This window comes from Pristis pectinata, chromosome 15 (assembly GCF_009764475.1).
Source record: "Pristis pectinata isolate sPriPec2 chromosome 15, sPriPec2.1.pri, whole genome shotgun sequence".
In the NCBI taxonomy this organism is placed as follows: Eukaryota; Metazoa; Chordata; class Chondrichthyes; order Rhinopristiformes; family Pristidae; genus Pristis; species Pristis pectinata.
In genome coordinates, this window is record NC_067419.1 from 21,047,137 (window position 1) to 21,066,375 (window position 19,239).

General features: G+C 38.0%; 1 protein-coding gene across 2 annotated transcripts in view; it reads left to right on the plus strand.

Moving 5' to 3' along the window:
- itfg2 (integrin alpha FG-GAP repeat containing 2) overlaps positions 1 to 18,528 on the plus strand; it is a 56,723-nt gene extending 38,195 nt beyond the window's left edge. The window contains exons 11-12 of one of the 2 annotated variants that reach the window (XM_052030036.1): positions 4,806 to 4,976; positions 7,654 to 8,389. In XM_052030036.1, the coding sequence (XP_051885996.1) occupies positions 4,806 to 4,976; positions 7,654 to 7,754 (272 nt within the window). In that variant the 3' untranslated portion in view covers positions 7,755 to 8,389. Of the gene's footprint in view, positions 1 to 4,805; positions 4,977 to 7,653; positions 8,390 to 18,124 lie in introns of those variants that run through there. The other variant, XM_052030035.1, reaches the window with a different exon arrangement.
- The last annotated feature ends 711 nt before the right edge of the window (positions 18,529 to 19,239 follow it).

Sequence of the window (19,239 nt, forward strand, 5' to 3'; positions counted from 1 at the left end):
ATTTTGAGCAAAAATGTAAATCGGACATAGTAAATTGGCAGCCCATTTTACAACTCTTCTGTTTTATATTTCCATTAACAAATGGTGTTTGAATTTTATTTTAGTTTTAATCATATGTGTTGAAAGAAAATTAATGTAATCCTCTAATTTTTCTCCATCTCCAAGTAGATATAGAGAGGACATTTTTGTATCTCCCTTTTTATTCTCTTTATTACCTTGTAGAGCAAATCCAATTAAATGAAGATAATGTAACTGAAGATCAAAACAATCATGTTTCAGCAATCCAGAAAGTATTACATTCAGTATGAAATAGTTCTGGATATGTTTCAACTTACTGTTGTATAGCTTAAGTACTTGTGCTAACCTGAAAATCTCATGTTTGTTCCTACTCTCTTCTGTCGATCAGTTCTCATTTTCTCGTACTGCACCAATCTCAAAATTGTTTATTTTGCACATTAGTCTTGTGTGTGGCACTTTAACAATGCCTTTTTAAAAAAATTAGATGTTCAATATCCTCTTTCTAACCTCATCTATTGTACCAGGTACATACTTTTTAAAAAAAAAAGTAGCTTTGTCTGGAACAGTTTTCTTTTCACTAAATTACGTTAGGTATATCTAATTATATTATGATTTTCGAAGTGACTTGTCACCACTTGCTTAATAATGGATTCCTGTATTTTCCAAGTAACTGATGTGGAGTTAATTAGTCCATAGTTCCCCACTTACTCTTTCCCTTCTTTCTTAAATACCTGTAATTCATTTGTTACTTTACAATCCAAAACCTGCCAACACATTCACCATCTTTGGAGGCTCAGCCCATAATAGAGGCCATCAGGTCTAGGAGATTTCAGCTTTAAGTTAATGGCCCAAGTATTTTTATGTTTAATGTTACATTTCTCTTTCTGGTTTTCCCTTATTTCTGGTATGCAGTTTGTCTTTTGTACAGTAAAAACATACAAAATATTAATGTCTCAACTCTTTTCCTTATTACCTGTTATAATTTCACTCATCTCTGGTTTTAAATGACCCAGGTTTACTTTCACTACTCTCCCCACTTTCATTTGCTCATAGAGAACCTTGGGATTTGTTTTTATATTTCTTGCTAATTACTATTCTCTTCAATGCTCAGTACCTGACACTCCTTTTACCTTGAAATATTTAGTTTCTAAACTTAGTCATCCTACAGTCATGCCTTTTAATGGTATTGGGTCAAACCTGTTGATGTTCATGTGTATCATTAATTTGCCTGTCTTGTTACCAATGTTTCATGCCTTCAGTTGAGACCAAGATCTTGCTATCAGAAGTAATAATGATTCTTTCAGAATATTCCCATCTTCAGGATTTCTCCCTACACTTTCTAAGTAATAACTTTTCTTTCCATGCACCCCCATTCCATGTTTGATCTCTTAACTCTCAAAGAGCCACCCATTGCTTGTTCACCATTACCATCATTAACTTTGGCATATTGATTTTTAAGAAGGAGCTGCATAGATTTCTAGACACAAGTCATCAAGAAGGATGGGTGGAGAGCAGGAATATGGTACTGAGATAGAGGATCAACTATGATCATTTTGAGTGATGGAGCAGGCTCTTGGGGCTGAGAAGCATAATCCTGCTCTTATTTTTCTGTTCTGTGTTTCCTTTACCTTAATTAAAGAGGTTCTTCCAGTTAGGCATTCCATAATATCCTCCTTCCTAATCTCTATTGAGCAAGAATGAACTTCATTTTTGACATGCGTTATTCCTCTTCTATTTTCCATATACTTGGATAATGTACCCTTAGTTTTCCCAATCCATTAAGAACTTTCATTTCTTAAAAAATATCCTCAAAATTTTGCATTTCTAGATATTTAGTAGATATTTCTACATGGAAGATGTAGTGCAAACAAAAGTTGTTGTTACAATTAGTAAAACGCTAGATGGGCCAGATTCAGATGACCTTTACTGCTGATTCTAATCAGAAGCCAAAGACTTACTGACATATTGGAAAGATTAAATCTCTTAATTTTCTATGGCGCTGGGGAAGTGCTGGTAGGTTCCTGTGCCAGTTTCAACATCGTTGATTTTAAAATCAACTGTCCTGCAAAAATTTAGGAAGCAGAGGGAACGCAAGTTATTTTTCTAAATTATTTTTGGTTTAATGTTTTAATTAGGAATAATTTAATTGGTTTAGTTAATTTTATTTGTCACAAAAAATAATAGTAATTTTATTAAATATTTAATTAAATTTTAAAATGTTTACATGTCTTTGGAGACATTTTAAAAACTATTAAAATCACTTACAATTTCACAGTTGGCAAAGTGCAGCCTCCAGATTTGCCAGATATGAAAGGAAATTTTGGGGCAAGGGTCACTGCATTGCATTGTTTGGAGCCCAGTGGCCATTCAGATCACATCACTGGACTCCAGGGCACGGAAAGTCAGGCAGACAGCACTTCTACATCCGACCTAGATAAATGTGAGCATGGGTAGACCACAGACAATGATTTTGGTAACCAGCCAGTACAAACCAGCCCAATGTCAGATTATTTGACAAAGCTGAATGATAAAGAAGTACTTAGAAGTTGTTTATAAACCTATGACACACTTCTGAGTATGGGAATGAAAGTAATACCATTTTCTGAAATAAATTATAATTTAAAACTAAATTAGTTTGTAATTATTTTCTGATAGTAAATATAGATTATCCAATTGTTGTGGTAATATCAGATTACAACACAATTTTTTTAATGCTTGCTTAAATTCAGTGTGCATGCAGGAGTTTTAGGTTTAAGAATCTGAATGTAGTATAATTTTCATATCTTGCAATTGAATTTGCTTCCACAAAAATGATAGCCCATCCCTCCCATAATATAAAAGTAACTAGTAGATCTGTAAACTTCTCGTTGGCTTCATCCAATTGACATCTTTAATTGGGTGGTTGATCAGAAAATCCACCATACCTCCTGATTTAAAATAGGTTATGATTAATGTGAGATAAATAATCTGGTATATAATTAAAGATTTTGTTATCCTAGAGTTGCCTTTAACATTACATTTGGCAATCTTCAAATTAATATCTTTTGTGAACAAGACAATGACCTGAATTTTGTGATCATGATAAGCTGACAGCATTTGTCACTGATCTTGATTAAAATCTGCTCACTAACCTTCATTGGCGTCTTCTGTGCAAATTTAGACAAAATACAGGAAGATGTTTCTGCAATGTTTCCTTCACTTGTGTTGTATCATGCAGGCTTAAGAGTGCCATCGTGTGGAGTGATTAAGAAAAGCCTTGTCCACAAAAACATAAAAAAAGTCATCATTTGGCTAAACACATCCTCTAATTTGTCTGAAGTGTTTTGAGTTTAAAAGCTTTCAATAAAAACATTACAATGGCTTATTAACGTTGCTTTAGAGATTGATTTTTAAAAATTTTTGACAGTTAACAATATTCAAATTAACGAGCCATTTAACATATGTTTTTTTCCATTAAAATATTACCCCACAAGGGAAAACATTCTTTATAGCTCCTCAGATCTGGTGCAGAGGCTTTATATGAGTCATCAATGCAGAATCAAGTGGGATAATTGACAGCTGTTTCGGAATTCCATCATTAGCACACAGATGCAGAAATTCCAAAGGATTATGCCATTCATGTGCTGACAGCTGCAAGGAGCAATGGAGGCAAGCAGATGTAGTGTCATCTTCATTTACTTTCTCAAAATCCAGGCCAACTTTAAAGGTACTTTCTGCAAATAATGACAGGAACTACCAGAACTACTCAACAGGTTACACAGATAATCCATAGTTAAATGTTTCAGGTTAGTGAAATGTATAGCTTTCATCATAACCGTAAAAGGTCATCTTAGGCCTTTGTATATACCCAAGTAAATCTGCTGATAGGAATGACCATTTGGCAACTTATCTGAAACACAGTACCTCTGACAGTTCATTTGTTGATGCCTTGCACTTGTACGTTCTCCCTGTATCTGTGTGTGTTTCCTCCAGGTGCTTCAGTTTCTTCCCACATTCCAAAGACATACGGGTTAGGAAGTTGTGGGCATGCTGTGTTGGCGCCCACAAGCATGTGGCAACACTTGCGGGCTGCCCCCAGAACACTCTGCGTAAAAGATGCATTTCACTCTGTGTTTTGATGTACATGTGACTTATAAAGATATCTTTTCGTTCTCCAGGAGTTCTATAATAGAAGTCGCTGTTTTTAAAAAAAAAACTGTTACTTTATCAGTTTATTTCTGGAACAGAGTGTCTGCAGGAAACCAGTACACTTCAAAAATGTTGCCTGTGCCTGAAGTCCTAAAAAGTAACATTTGAATGAGGTCCTGTACTGAACTAATGAAACTATCAGAGATTGGATGTGAATATTTTTTAAACTCAAGCATGGGCAGCCTCTTTACCCATATCTTAAAGGAAGAAACCTGCTAGGATAAAGGTTGTTACCCTCTAAGTTTTAAATCACACATGAAAAATACTTTTTTGATTGTAAAGTGCTTTAGGATGGCCCAGTGTCATGCAAGGTGTGATATAAATGCAAGTCATTGTCTTCTGCCTATCTTTGTGTTCATGTATCCAGAACTTGCTCAGTGCCAGGATCCTTGTAGAAAGTAGCTTCATTCCACTTGTTCTGGAATAACATTGTTCAAAATGCCCCAAACTGACAGTAATTGAAAGATGCTACTGAATTAACATAAATTCTTTCTTAATGGGGGAAAACGAAGCCTGTTCATGCCCCATAAACAAATTTCTTAGAATTTAAAGGGTACTCACTTTTCATTTCTTACTGTTCTCCATTCTGGCACATCCAGGCATGTACGCGTGCAAAGATGGTCGGAATAGCCCTTGTTTGGTGTATGTCAGCTTCAACCACAAAATCTATGTGTACTGGAAGGTGGAATTGGAGAGAATGGAATCTACCAACATTTTGAAGGTGCTGGAGACAGATGAGTTCAGGAACCTACTGCAAGCAACATCTGTTGGTAAGTGTTTCTGTGGTTGCCTTTCTCACTGGTGAGCAGAACAACATTCGTTGGATGTGCAGTCCTGGATTATTTAAAGGTTTATTCAGAATCATCGAGTATGTGAAATTGCCTTATTTTTCTTCCATGTCATATTTCACTTTCTATCTCTCAATAAAGCAGCGAAAGGTTCAAAGAGGTAATGATAAGGTAGCACTGAGTGTCATCAGCATTCTCTGGCTCGGTTTGCCATAATAACAGATTTTTTAAAAAAAACTCCTATATTGTGGCTTCCTTTGCAGTGAGTTACTTCAAATACACAGAAAGAACAAATTCAGGAGAGCCAAGGCATCATAGATATTCAGGCAGATATTCTAAAGCTGTGCCAAAGTTTCTGAGAGCTGAGTGTTTTAGTGCTAACCTCCTTTTCCCAGTGCTGTTCAAAGCTCCCTGCTCCTATTAATCACAAAAGGGCATAGTTTTAAGATGAGAGATTTAAAGGAAATCCTAGGGATAAGTTTTTTTTACACAATGGTTGATATCGGAATGCACCTGCCAAAGGAGATGGTGGAATCAGATACAATTACTATGTTTATGAGGCATTTAGACAGGCACTTAAATAGACAAGGCATAGAAGGATATGGTCCGAATGCAGGCAAATGGGATTCGTGTAGATGGGGAAAAGGTGGGTATGGACATAGTGGCTGGAGGACTCATTACAATGCTGCATGACTCAGTGACAGTTAGGGCTGTGCTACAAGAGGCTGGCTGGATGAAAATTTGTTCATTTTGCCCTTCAATCTCAAATCTCTTCAGTAACATGTTTTACAACAATTTAGAAATGCTTTACATTTTAAACAATGTGTGAACCTTGTTATCAGCAAAGAGTAAAACCAAAGGAGTGTTCCCCAGATTCTAAAAGTGAAATACAGTAAAACTCCAATAATCTGGCATCCTCAGGAATTTGATGGTGCCAGGCTGGCATAGAACCTGATGTCTACAATAAAACAGAAATAGTAAAATACTTGTCAGATCAGACTACATCTATGGAGAGAGAAGCCTTTAATTATAGGGTAGAAGACCTTCTACATACTCTATCCTGAATTGGGCACGTCATTGCTAATCCACTCACCTGCTTTGTTGCTCCATTTTTGCCCATTATCCACTCCACTGCAAACACTGCCTCTTCTTTCCCCAACCCCTCCCCCTGAACACTAAGCACCACAAGTCTTGGCTTTTCCCAACAGGATAACCTTATCTGTATCTCTGGGCTGGCTGTACATAGGGACAGACCAAGTCCAAAATACAGTTGTGAACAAACAACTGCCATGCCACAGATTTTGTCAGGTTCTGACAAGCAAATTAAAAAAAAACAGGAAAAAGTTCAAGAAGGGCAGATAACAGAAATCTGGCTGGCTTTCCAAAAGCCTGGAACAGGCTCCCTTTTTCATTACTTTTGTGACTCTTGAGGCTATCACCTTTCCTGGCCCCTATTAATTAGAAACTGCCTCCTGCTGAAGTTTTTCAGCAGAAATGTTCCTAGTATCAAACATTCTGCCAGCTGCTGTGAAAGGAAATTAGATGAGGGTCAGCTCTGAAATTGTGGGCAAGAAAATAGAGCATTTGAGTCAAAATCGCATCTTAATGCTTTGGGTCATCAATTAGCAATTGCACAATTTTCAAAAGACCACTAAAGCCAAAGGTTTATCAGAACAGTAATGTATAATTGGAAGCATCCAAGTTTATTCTCTGCATTATTTGCTATGCCACAGGCCAGCAAAATTTTGACAGCTGGCATGTCTGAGGGTAGGGCCTCAGCAGCTGTCAAAGCCATTCAGGAATGGAGTTGACCATGAAGACTGGAAAAGGCCTGCCCTGTCCAGAGCCTCACCAATAAGCTGGAAACCAGTTCCCCTCAGACGTTAGACCACAGTACTCCACTGGAATAAACACTGGGGGGAAGACCAGATGGCAGGTAAACTTGGACAGCTCAGTGGTCATCAGAAGATCTGGCTTCATCAGTCATAATTCTTTGGTTATTTCAATTTGTTTGCCTTTGTCTTTTTCAATATTTTTGTTTGCTTTTTCATTTAAAATGTGTTACTGTCTCTTTGGTCTTTCAATACCTATTCTCCCTTCTACTTTTGCCCCTAAATCTTTCTATTTCCTTTCCTCTCCTCCTCTCTCAGTATTACTGCTTTGTATATTTACTCCTTCCTACTTTCTTGCTTGAATGTCATGTCATCCTGATATTTCATATAATGCTAATACTTAACTACTATTGTTGCTATTATTCAATTATTGATTGGATGTTTGGATTTGTACATTTTATGTATCACAGAGCACATGCTTATGTTTGAATCTCTCCAAGCAGTTTTCTACTGTGCCAGGGCACTGAAATGGTCTTAAAGCTAGGCTGTTTGTCTAAGGTGCACTCTTGGAACCACAATTTCATCCATTTATAGAATCTTTCAAGTGCTTGCCACAAACTCTATGCATATGCCATCAGTTCCATCCTTCTCTCCAACCACTGTCTCAATTTGAACTAGACTCCTTGAGCTTCAGCGTCCTATTCCATCACAAGCTCAGCTTCAAAACACTTATCTTCTCCACCACATACCCCATCTCCTTCCACATCTACAGTGTTACAAATCCTGTTAGCATATTTGCTACTGATGCCCTTATTTGACTATTTCAGGTTCGACTTTTCCAAAGCTCTTCTCCATGGTCCTGTTGAAGAGAGAGCTTATCAATTGTGAAACACCATATTGTTGGATGATTTGTGGCACTAGCTATTAACTTTGCCAAAATGTTATTGTATACTTAACATTTTCATGTTTTATAAAATTGTTACATTTACACATTAATAACTTATTGGCCTCATAAATATTTAAATCTCATAATTAATTGCAAAGTACTAATTTTAACAATGTAATAATTGTTAATAATTGTGCACCACTCTGACTAAAAAAAAGAGCAATTAAGACTGTTCCCTCAAGTAGTGAATTGGAGATTTCAAAAATATAAATTTAATTTTTTTTAAAATTACCTATCCTTTTTGACTATCTCCTTTTCTCAGCAGTACTTTGGTATACATCTGATTTGATATTAAATTTAATCATTCTGATCCACCCTGCTTCTCAATCATTCCTACTTTTGTTCTTCATCCTTGTATATCATTGGTTAATGAGTACCCTGTACATTCAGTCATTTACCAGGATCCGAGTTGTTCATGCTTTGCATCCTTTCACCAATGACTTAAATAGTGTAGGAAAATGTTTAATTTTTTTTTATTCGGGTGCAGAATGTAGGGATATGGTCATTGCTGTCTAGGTTAGAAATTCTTCTTCTTCCCTAACTGATGTTGAAGTTACTTGCTTGGTTTTAAAAGACTTTAAGTATTAAAGCAAAAATAAAAATTGAATCCCAAGAGTATTTATGAATGAGTTTTCTTTTCAACAATCAAGTAATTTCATAGTCATCTTTACCGACATTAAAATTTCAGAATTCATTTAATTAATTGAAGTTAAATTCCCCGTCTACTGTGGTTGCATTTGATCATTTCTCTGGGTCATCAGTGCAGGTCTTTGGGATTTCACTCTTGTAACTTCAGCATATTAATACCTGCAGTGATTGAACTGCCCGTTGCAACAAACTTTACACTGCTATTTTTTTCAAAAGCAAAATACTGCAGACAGAGAACAGAGCTCCAAAGTATTCACCAAGTAATACCAGGAGGATAGTTCACTTCACCGAGTACTTAAACTTGGTGATTGCTAGCAAACTATACTTTTAACTACAGTTGCATATTCTGGACAGTAAATGAATGGAAGTAGTCCTGGTACTTAGTACAAAAAGTCTCCCCTTTGTCCTTGTGACTGTCACTGTGATGCAAGTCAACACTGTGTCACTGAATACAAATTTTACAGGGAAATTTTCCAGCAAAAACTTAATATTTATTGTAAGCAATCAGAAATTCCTGGCCACGAATTATTTTAGTACTAGTTAATTATTTGTGTCCACAGATCCATGCATGAATAATAACAATGTTTTGATTCGGAACCATTAGCGGTATTGAGTCAAAGAATCCCAGCAAAATTAAGTTTCAAACTATTTCTGGAGCATCAAGGGACAGAATGTTCTTATAGACCACTCAAGAATAACCTGGACCATCCTACAGCAACCTGCATTGCTGCTGGCTGGTGTTGTGCAATGTATTGTTTTACCATAATCTGATAATCTATACCATAATCCACTCTATGCAAATTAAACCAGAACTTCAAAATCACAGCTGCCTCTTTGTGGACATGAATAACACCCTAATAGACTCTGCTCAATAGGGACATCAGAATCAAAATTGAGTTGATTTTTTTTTAAAGATACAAAGAATCTATGTAGCAGTGGCAGAAAAACTTTCAGAGAAATGCAAGGTTGTTAGGTCCTTTTAAAGGACAGACATATTTCAGAAGAGAAAAGGTTGGCATAGGGTTATAGAAAGGCCATGTAGTTTTTTTTGGCATTCTCTGGAGATATTACTAATTTTTTACATTGCAAAAACATGATAAATTGTTGCTTTATCTAAAAATATTAACTGTGGGAACAAGAGTTTTGTCTGACATTTACCCCTTGTTAATGAAAAACCAGCTGTACCCACGGTTTGTTTCCCTTGAGAGTCTACTGAAATGCACTGTTAAAGTTTGAGGGAGAAGGAAACATACCACTTAAACATGGTCAAAAAGAGCTAAATTTCTAAATTTTCTTGACGTTCACATTAAATACTTTGACTTAGGTTTCCTGGGGTGGGGGGGGTGTCTCTGATCAAGCTAAAACCACATTAATGTGACTAAGAAAATATCATAAACCTGAGAGCCATCATAGTCTTTGCTTTCCAAAGCAGCAATCCAACAAGCTCCATAAACGAGCTGAATTACAACATTCAAGGGAAAGCAATATTCCACTTGGAGCAAGAAGAAACAATAAACAGAAGAAGGCAAGAAAAAAGGTGACAAGATTTGATCTTGAGTAAAAGTCAAAAATCTTCCCCTGTCAGATCCCAAATGTGTCGTCACAGAGGACTGAGTTTCATCCTCCAATGTTCCCAGCTTTCATGAATTCTGAGCCCAGTATGATCTTGAACTCTTCTTCTGCATCTGTCTCAATGGCATTTTCTTTGGTCAGGTGTTTTCACCACAGACTATGGATCTTTTGGCTCTTTCCTGGAATTCCTGATCTACCTTCCTCTGCTTTCTTACCCTCTCTAGACCTACTTATTGCTAACTGCTGACATGATGTTGACGGTCTTGAATTTTCCACTCCCTACTCACTCTAACTTACCCCTTTGAACTTGTAGCACACCTTTTGCTGAGGGCTAACCCTGGTATTGTCATCAAATCCATTGCCAAGGGTGGTGATATTGTGATGTGGCAAACTGGCCTTTATCTTGCAGAGTCCAAATGTTAGTTCTTAGACACCTCCTCATACCACCCACTGGATCATGAATCCACAGTGAACATCAGACCATTAGCTCCCAGAAAGTCACAGGCCTAATTTCCTCAAGAGATCTTGCCTCCACAGCCTCCAATTTTACACTCTTTCAACTCCACACAGCCCTCTTCTACATCCTGGCCAAGGTCCACAAGTAGGACTTCTTGGGCAGGCCCACTGTTACAGCCTGCTCTTGTCCCACCAGATTTATTCCTTCCTACCTTTACTCCATCCTTTCTGTCCTTGTCCAGTCTGTTCCCACTTACATCAACGACACCTTTGACGCCCTCCACCACTTTGACAGTTTTCAATTTTCTGGTCCCAACAGGCTCATCTTTAACATGGATATACAGTTCCTTCCCACTTCCATCCCACACTAGGACAGTCTGAGGGCATCTCTGCTTCTTTCTTGAGCAGAGTCCCAACCAGTTTCCCTCTACTGAAGCCCCAATTCACCTGCCTGAACTTGTTCTAACGTAGAGTGACTTCTTCAACTCGTTACTTGCTCCTAATTACAGATGTGTGTGTGGGAAGGCCCCATATGCTTATTTTTTTGTGGGATATATGGAACAGTCCTTGTTTCAGTTCTCTTAGGCCCTCTCCTTCAACACTTTTATTGGTACGTTGGTGACTGCAGTGCTGTTTCCTGCACATCCAGCATTCTGAAAATTCTATTACTTTTGCTGCAGATTTCCTTCTTACTCTTACTTTCATACTATCCATCTCTGAGTCTTCCTTTTTCTCTCTGTTTCTATCTCCATCTCAGCTGATAGATCAGTGACAAATACCCACAGCCATCTCAACTACACTTCCTCCTATCCCACTTCCTGTATGAACACTATTCCATTCTCCCAGTTCCTTCATTTCCATCTTATCTACTCTGATGATGAGACTTTCCATACAGGGTGCCTCTGAGATGTCTTCCTACTTCTTTAATCATTGGATGCCCCTCTACCATAGCTGACAGATCCCTTTACTGTAGCTCATCTATTTCCTGTATCTCTGCTTTCACCCCTTCCCCTCCGGGACAGACCAGGGATAGAGTTCCATGCTCACTAGATCATTCTACTCAATTTCTGTCACCAGAGACAACTTGTCCACACATCCTCTTTCAGCATTTCAAATTAACAGTTCCCTTCACAATTCCTTTGTTCCCTCATCCTCCACCAACCATTTTCTTTTTCACTGCACTTTCCCATGCACCTGTTGTTTTATCACTTACCTTCCCACCATCTGTCAACCCAAACAGTCCTTCCGGGTGAAGCAGTGATTTATTCACATTTCTTCCAATCTAGTGTGTTGCATTCAGAGCTCATGATGCAGTCACCACTGTGTTGCAGAAACCAAATGCAAATTGGGACTGTTTTATGGAATACCTATATTCAGTCTGCATGGGTGACCCTTGTCTTCCTTTAATTCTCCATCCACTCTAACAGACCCATCTGACTGTGGCCTCCTGATTCCTTGGATGACTATGAAACAGTGAATACACAGCACTGCTAAGATTATTTCCTTAACTTGATAAAGATTCTCTCCTTGAAGGAGTTACTCAGTGGCAATAGATCTGAGTTGATCATTGTCAATGAGAAAACGGACTTATCAACAGCACCTGAACTCAATAAGAAAGTTTGTTTCCATACCTGGAAAATTTCAGTTTTCTTTTCAGCTTCCTCAACTGGAGTATTGTATTCAATTCTGGTCACCACATTATAGGAAACATGTAATGGTATTAGCATCAAGGAAAGGTATGGTTGGCAAATTGAATCTTCAATAGTGCCTCACCACCATGTAAGTTATATTCAGTATTGTTCCTTTTCCCATGAATTGCAGCATCTAGTCTGTTCAACCATTCAAACTGGAAGGGTTCCCCCACCAACTGCTGCAAATGCCTCTAGTTTATCACAAGCTTTTCTTGCAAGACAAAGGTAAAAATGTGAAATAAAGCAATGTGACTGCCACAGCAGATAAGTGATCTGTTTGCAAGATGTGTGAATGGTTCAACAATAATGAGAATCTGAAAGCTGTGGGCAGTTTGAAGTGTCAGAATACTAATCTTGACCACACAAATGAAATCGTGGAATTTTTGCAGCATTGGTACCAAATCCTAGAACTCATTCCTGGCATTGGTTTCTCTGGCCACTTGTCAATGCTGTTTCATCTCATTTCCAAGTGCCCATGTGCCATTCATGGTGCAGAGTACTTCGCTCCATCTCATCAACCATATTATTCAGTTCCCTGCCTAGTTGAACTCCATTTCAGTGCAGTGCTCCACTACTCTGCTATAGAGTTCAGGTAAACTTTTGAATCTGGAGCCCTGAAGTCAATTAGAGCATGAGGTATGTGAAATTTAAGTATTAATAAGTTCTTTCTTCACCGTAATAGGAAGAATAATGATGTGCACATTGAAAATGCACATTGAAAATGCACATACTCATTTACATGATATTTGCAATAGAAAACCTGACACCACTGGTTGTGGTTACCAATGCAGCGCTAGTTTAATGCAGCCATTTATTAATAAAAGTTTATAACCCTTGCAGTTTGAATACCTTCCAATATCTTATTTATAAGTTTTCTTTTTTATTGTATACTGGATAATTTCCATTTTATTTTTCTGAAATTAGTCTCATTTATGTTGAATTATTTTATCTGTTTATTTGTTGGACCTAATGATATTAGGTTTTTTTATTAGATGCTTCCCTACCTTTGTTACCAATTTATTGTCCAATACACTTCATATTTGTTCACCAACATTAAGCATTGCCTCTTTACCCCTATGTGGACAAACCAGATATGGTGCCTTCATGGTCAGCATTGTGTACCCTTTAGAGGTGGCTCTCTCTGCCTCTGGAATTTAAGTAGGCCTGTATGGTTTCAAATGACCAAGAGGATCAGGACTTGGCCTTGGGGGAGTGGGAGAAAGGCGGTTGGGAACAGTGTTAGAGGATTTAAGAAGATTGGTGTGGTTTTGAGGGTTGTGGTGCAGAAGAATGATGGGTAAGTAAAGTATTTGCCTTGCAGGATTCTCAATCCAGACCATATAATCCTCAGAAAACCCAAAAGTAAGATCTCTTGTAACAACTTAGTCTGAATTCACACACAGTACTCCAAAGGGAATGTTGCACAGGGAAGGAAGCTATCCCATCTGTGACTGACATGGAAATTACATCAAGAGCATTAGATTGATGTACATCAAGAAGTGCCCAATTGAATTTCTAGTGTGACTCAGAAATTATTATTATGAGGCTTCAGTCTGGAAAAAAGTCAAATTGAGTTGCATAAACTGGGAAAAATAGTGAAATATGAGTGAGCACTAGCCCTTTCTAACTTATTTTGTTGAAATAATTGGATCATGAAAATGTTCTCCTGGTGCATTTTATGTGAACCAATTTTATAAACCTCAATATAATCCATCCCATAATCTAGGCTTTCCTAAAGTGTGCAGTCTAGAGCATATCTGGGTAACAAAGGTATTTGAAGTGAACTATTAATCTTGGAGTCTTTTTTACATTTTTTTTCTAGCAATTTAATACCCCAAACCATGCAAGGAAACCAAAGCTGGACAGGCTGAAGTATTTGCAGTGATGTTCAGCCAGAGGTGCCAAATAGATGATTTATCTCAACTTCTGATTCCGCTCCCCATTCCCACTTCTTCCTTGGCCTTCTCCACTGCCAGGGTGGGACTAAACGCAAACCAGAGGAACGACACCTTGTATTCTACCTGGGTAGTCTGCTACATGATGGCCTGAACGTTGAATTCTCCAATTTCAGATAAACTGCTCCCCCTCTGTTCCTTTTTCTCTCTCCTCCTGATCTACCCATTTCCTCCTTCACCCATCCCAGCCTCCCATCACTCTGCTTCTTTCCCTTCCATCTGCTCATCATCATACACTACTTTCACTGGTTCCCCTCTCCCACTGTTCCCATCTGCTCACCCCACCTCCCTCATTTGATTCCATGCTCCACTTTCCTATCAGATTCCATAACCTGCAGCCCTTTGTTGCCTCCACCTGTCACCTCCCAACCTCTGTCACTATTTCCACTCTTCCCTCCTCCATCTGCTTATTACCCCACGTCACCTGAATCCACCTATCCTTTGCTAGCTCTTGCTCCATCCCTTCCCTTCAACTCTTTATACTGGGTATCTCCTCATTATCTTTCAGTCTAGATAAAGGGTCTCAACCTGATATGTCGACTGTCCGTTTCCCTTCACAGATGCTGCCTGACCCACTAGGTTCCTCCAGCATTTTGTTTGTTGTTCCATCTCAGATTCTACCTGAGGTACCCTCTATCACGTAAGCTAGTTTTCAGCCAATTCAATTCACTTCACGTGATACCAAGAAAATGCTGAGAACACTGGATATAGCAAAGGCTACAGGATCAGATGATATCCCAAACCATAATACTGTAGATCTGCACTTGATCTCTAGTCAAAGTGTTCCAATACAGCTACAACACTGGTGCCTACCTGATAATATGAAAAATTGCCCAGCTATGATCTAATCACAGAAAGCAAAACAAATCCAATCGGGCTAATTACCACCCAATCAATTTTCTCAATCAGTTTAGGGATGCAATCTGGACATAGTGCTATCAAGCAGCACTTACAAATAACCTGCTCACCTCAGTGTTCAGTTTGGGCTTTGCCTGGAGTACTCAGCTCAGACCTGAGTCCAAACATGGCACAAAGAGCTGATGAGGTAAGCATTTGACCAATTGTGGCATCAAGGTACTCCAGTAAAACTGAAGTCCCTGGCCCTCAAGGGGAAAATACTCCTATCACACAGGAAGATAGTTGTTTTGGAGGTCAGTCATCCCAGTCACAACATACCATTACAGGAGTTCCTCAGAGCAATGAACTAGCCCCAACCAAATTCAGCTGCTTCATCAATAACCTTTCTCCACCACCCCCCCAAATGATAGATTCAGATGTTTGCTGATGAATGTACGTAGTTCCATTCACAACATTGCAGCAAATGAAACAATTTATTGCCATGTGCAGCATGATCTAAATGCATTCAGCGTGGCAAGTAACGATTGTGTAACAAAAGTGCCAGACAATGACCTTCTCCAGAAAGAGAGTCTAACCATCTACCCTTGATATTCAATGGTATTATCATTGCAAGTCCCTCGTCATCAACATCCCAGGAATCCTAATCGACCAGAAACTCAACTGTAACCCCCACATAATTACTGTGCCCACAAGAACAGATCAGAAGCTGAGTATCCTATGCCAAGAGACTCACTTTTTAGTAACTCAAGCTTTTCTACTATTTACAAGGCACAAGTTAGGACTGTCATGAAACCCTTGCCTTTTGCATGGTTGAGCACAACTCCAAACAGCTCTCAAAAATCTCAACACCATCTAGATCAAGTGGCTTGCTTGATTGGCATTCTATCAACTGTCTAAAACACTCATTCCCTCCACCACCAGCACACAGTTGCTGAAGTCCATACCATCCACAAAATGCACTACAGTTACTTCCCTAGGCTGCTTCAACGGCACCTCCCAAACATACAACCTCTGCCACCAAGAAGGATGAGGGCAGCAGGGCACAAGTGAACACCACCACCTACAAGTTCACACCCTAGTTGTACACCTTCCTGAGTTGGAACTATATCACCAGTCCTTCATTGTTGCTGGGTCTGAATCCTGGAATGTCCTTCCCAACAGCACTGTAAGGGCATCTTTACTAGAAGGACTGCAGCATTTCAAAGAAGTATCTCCCCACCACCTTCTCGAGGGTAGTTAAGGATATGTTATATGTTAACCCTGAAAAATGAATAAACAGAAAAAATAGATAGGGATGGTTAGAGAAGAGTATGACGGTTTTGGGGGAAAATTTCAGAAAAGCTTCAGAGAGCACTTTAAAGATAACTAAGAAAATAAAAACAAGAGCCAAGTAGGACTTAAAGTGGCACTTTGAAGTTTTCTGATCATCCTATATTATTGCTGATCCCCCTCCCACTCAATCTGCATAACCAAAAATTTGTTGATCTTGAGCCATAAATTTATTTATAAAACACCTGAGTTTCCATGATGCTCTGGGGTAGAGAATTCCAAAATGATCTCATGATAATCGTAGTCTTAAGTAGCTGGACTCTTGTCCTGGGTCGCTGTTCATAGTTCTTGACCCTCTAGATAGGTAAATAGTTCTGAAAACTATAGATCCGTCCATCTATCTCTCATCATAGGACAACCTCTGCATCCCAGAAATCAATCTTGCGAACCTTTTTGCATCATTCCTAAATTAAGTATATTCTTCCTAAGGTATGGAGAGCAAGACTGTTTATCTCAAACCATGATCAACCCTCTTGGAGGCTGAAAGACCAGGGAATTAAATAACAAGTAGAAATGAATAAAAGGAACCTTATTGCCTATGGAAGTAATGGAGTGCCTCATCGTTTTACAGCTACTATGATGATTGATGAAGTGGGTGAAGCTGAACAAAATGTTTCCAAAAAGATTGCTTTTAAGTCTTTAATAATCCTTTAAAAGCACAATAAGCTTAAATCCAATTCCCATTCACAGGGACAGTATTCATCATGTTAGCTAGAGATCCTGTCATTTCTTCATGGGCTAAGAGTGGATCAGGCTGGAATGTCAGCTGTGGGAATTTCCAGTAAGGTCAATGTCCAGGCTGCAACTGTTTTTGGAGCCAGGAAGAACAAACCCAATTATATCTCAGATATGGAATACATCACCTAACTTAGAGCTGAGAGTTGAGACGGTACAAGGAGAGCTTAGTAAATATAGATATTTGTGAAAAAGTGGTCTGAGACCCCACATAATGGTGAAGTCCCACATACTGTGACATGATTTATTGGAAAAAGTACTGGCACACTGCCCACAATCTTCCATCTATTTATGTATATAGGAATTGCCAAAAAGCTGCCTAATGCATGACAGACAAGCTTGGAAAATCTTTATAGTTTATGTATTTAACAGATGAAATGAAAATAGCACGACACAGGAATTAGTCATGGGTGACTAAGTGAAAGTGTACACAGATGCAGAATGTATAATGTATTATTATATTTAAATGTTCCATGCTGTTAGTATTTCATATCTATTAAACCTGCAAATTGCATTACAAGCATAACATATGTCATAAAGGTGGCATGGTACAACTATTTAAGCAGAAAGAGGAAAGTCAGTTTTGGAGACATGAGGATAACGTCTTTTTTTAATAAAAGCTCTCCTAGATCCTTGAACTAGGAAACAATTTGAAAAACAAATTCTGGAACAAACAGAAAAGTAGTTGTGACCATAGCCAATTGGACAAAAATCAGTGCGATGAAAGCAACACTTAAAAAAAGTACTCGCTGTTTGTGGGGAAGAGAAAAAATTAAACTGAATAATGAAAAGTCTGACTTTCCAAAAGCAAAATGTTGAAATCATTGGCTGCATGGTGGTGTGAGAGGAAGTTATTGAGCAATTTCCACCTCACTGAATGTTAGTTTCCCAAATTCTATTTTTAGCTTTACAGAGTGGGATAGGTTTTATGAGCATTATGGATTTTAGCTTTTACAGACTAGTTTAGAAGTGATGTGCGACTTACTTTGTTATATGGTGAGTGAAGCTATGGACTTTCTGAAATGGCTGACTCCTTCAGAGACTATGATATGCAAATTAAAGAAAATTATAAATGAGATAACTCATATTTTATCTCCATGTATTGCAGATACAAGTAACAACAGTGCTGTCCAGGCTATGCTACACCAGACACTCTACTTTCCTGATCAGCTTGACGACATAAACTCAAGAAGGATAAACAGCAGAAAAAATGATGAGTTGGAACTATATAATGAACCGTAAGCTGTTTGAGGGGAAAAAAAATGAAATGACTTTTAGTACTGGCCCAGTTCATGAGCCAACAAGATAGTTTTCATGTCATATTACAAGTAATCATTCTGAGGCATCCTGAAACTACAAGTAAACAATTATAAACTGTCTCTGAGCAGAGAAGAAAGTGTTTGACTGTTTATTAAGTCAACCATGCTCATTCCTTTATGTAACAACATGTAATGATAAATCTAATATAAAAGAATGTTTTAACATTGTAGAAAAATAAAATTTTATCTAGTATCCCATGAGATGTTACCTTTATTAATCATTTGTATCTAAACTTGTGGATAAATACCAGCGGAAAAAATCATATTTCCATTGTTTAGAATCATAAAACTGAAGAAAATTTTTGTCATAATTCACCTTCTCCCTATTTAGGACATTCTATACTGTGTATGGAGTATGGCCTAACAAAAATTATGAGTGAAAAAGAATTAGAAGACAGTTTATCAAGGAAATTTAGATTGTTTAACAATGTACTTATTGGGAGATGTAAAGAACTCAGAGGGCTAAATTGACCTACAAACCCAGCAAGCTGAAGCTCAAAGGGTCTTGTTTGTGACAAAGCATGTAAGATGCCAAAACCTTCTGGACAAGCAACATACAAAGTAAGTACAATGTTTTATTCTATTGTTAGATCAGATTATTATAAACTGCTTTTAATGTGCAATTCTCAGATAAAATTTCACATTGAGTACTTTGCACAGTTTTGACGACCAAAGCATAATGGATGCATTAATATCATGAAAGTGGCCTTCAAAAAAAGCACATTTACATCTAGTGTGAAAAGATTGATTTATAGTGACAGATAAGACAAATTAATGCCATTTAGCCTCGAAAGAAGGGCATTGAGTAGAACCCAGAAAAAAGTTAACTTGAGAGAATATTACAAAATATATTAGGATATTGGAACAAAGTAGCTTGTTAAAATGGATGCAGTAAAAATTACAG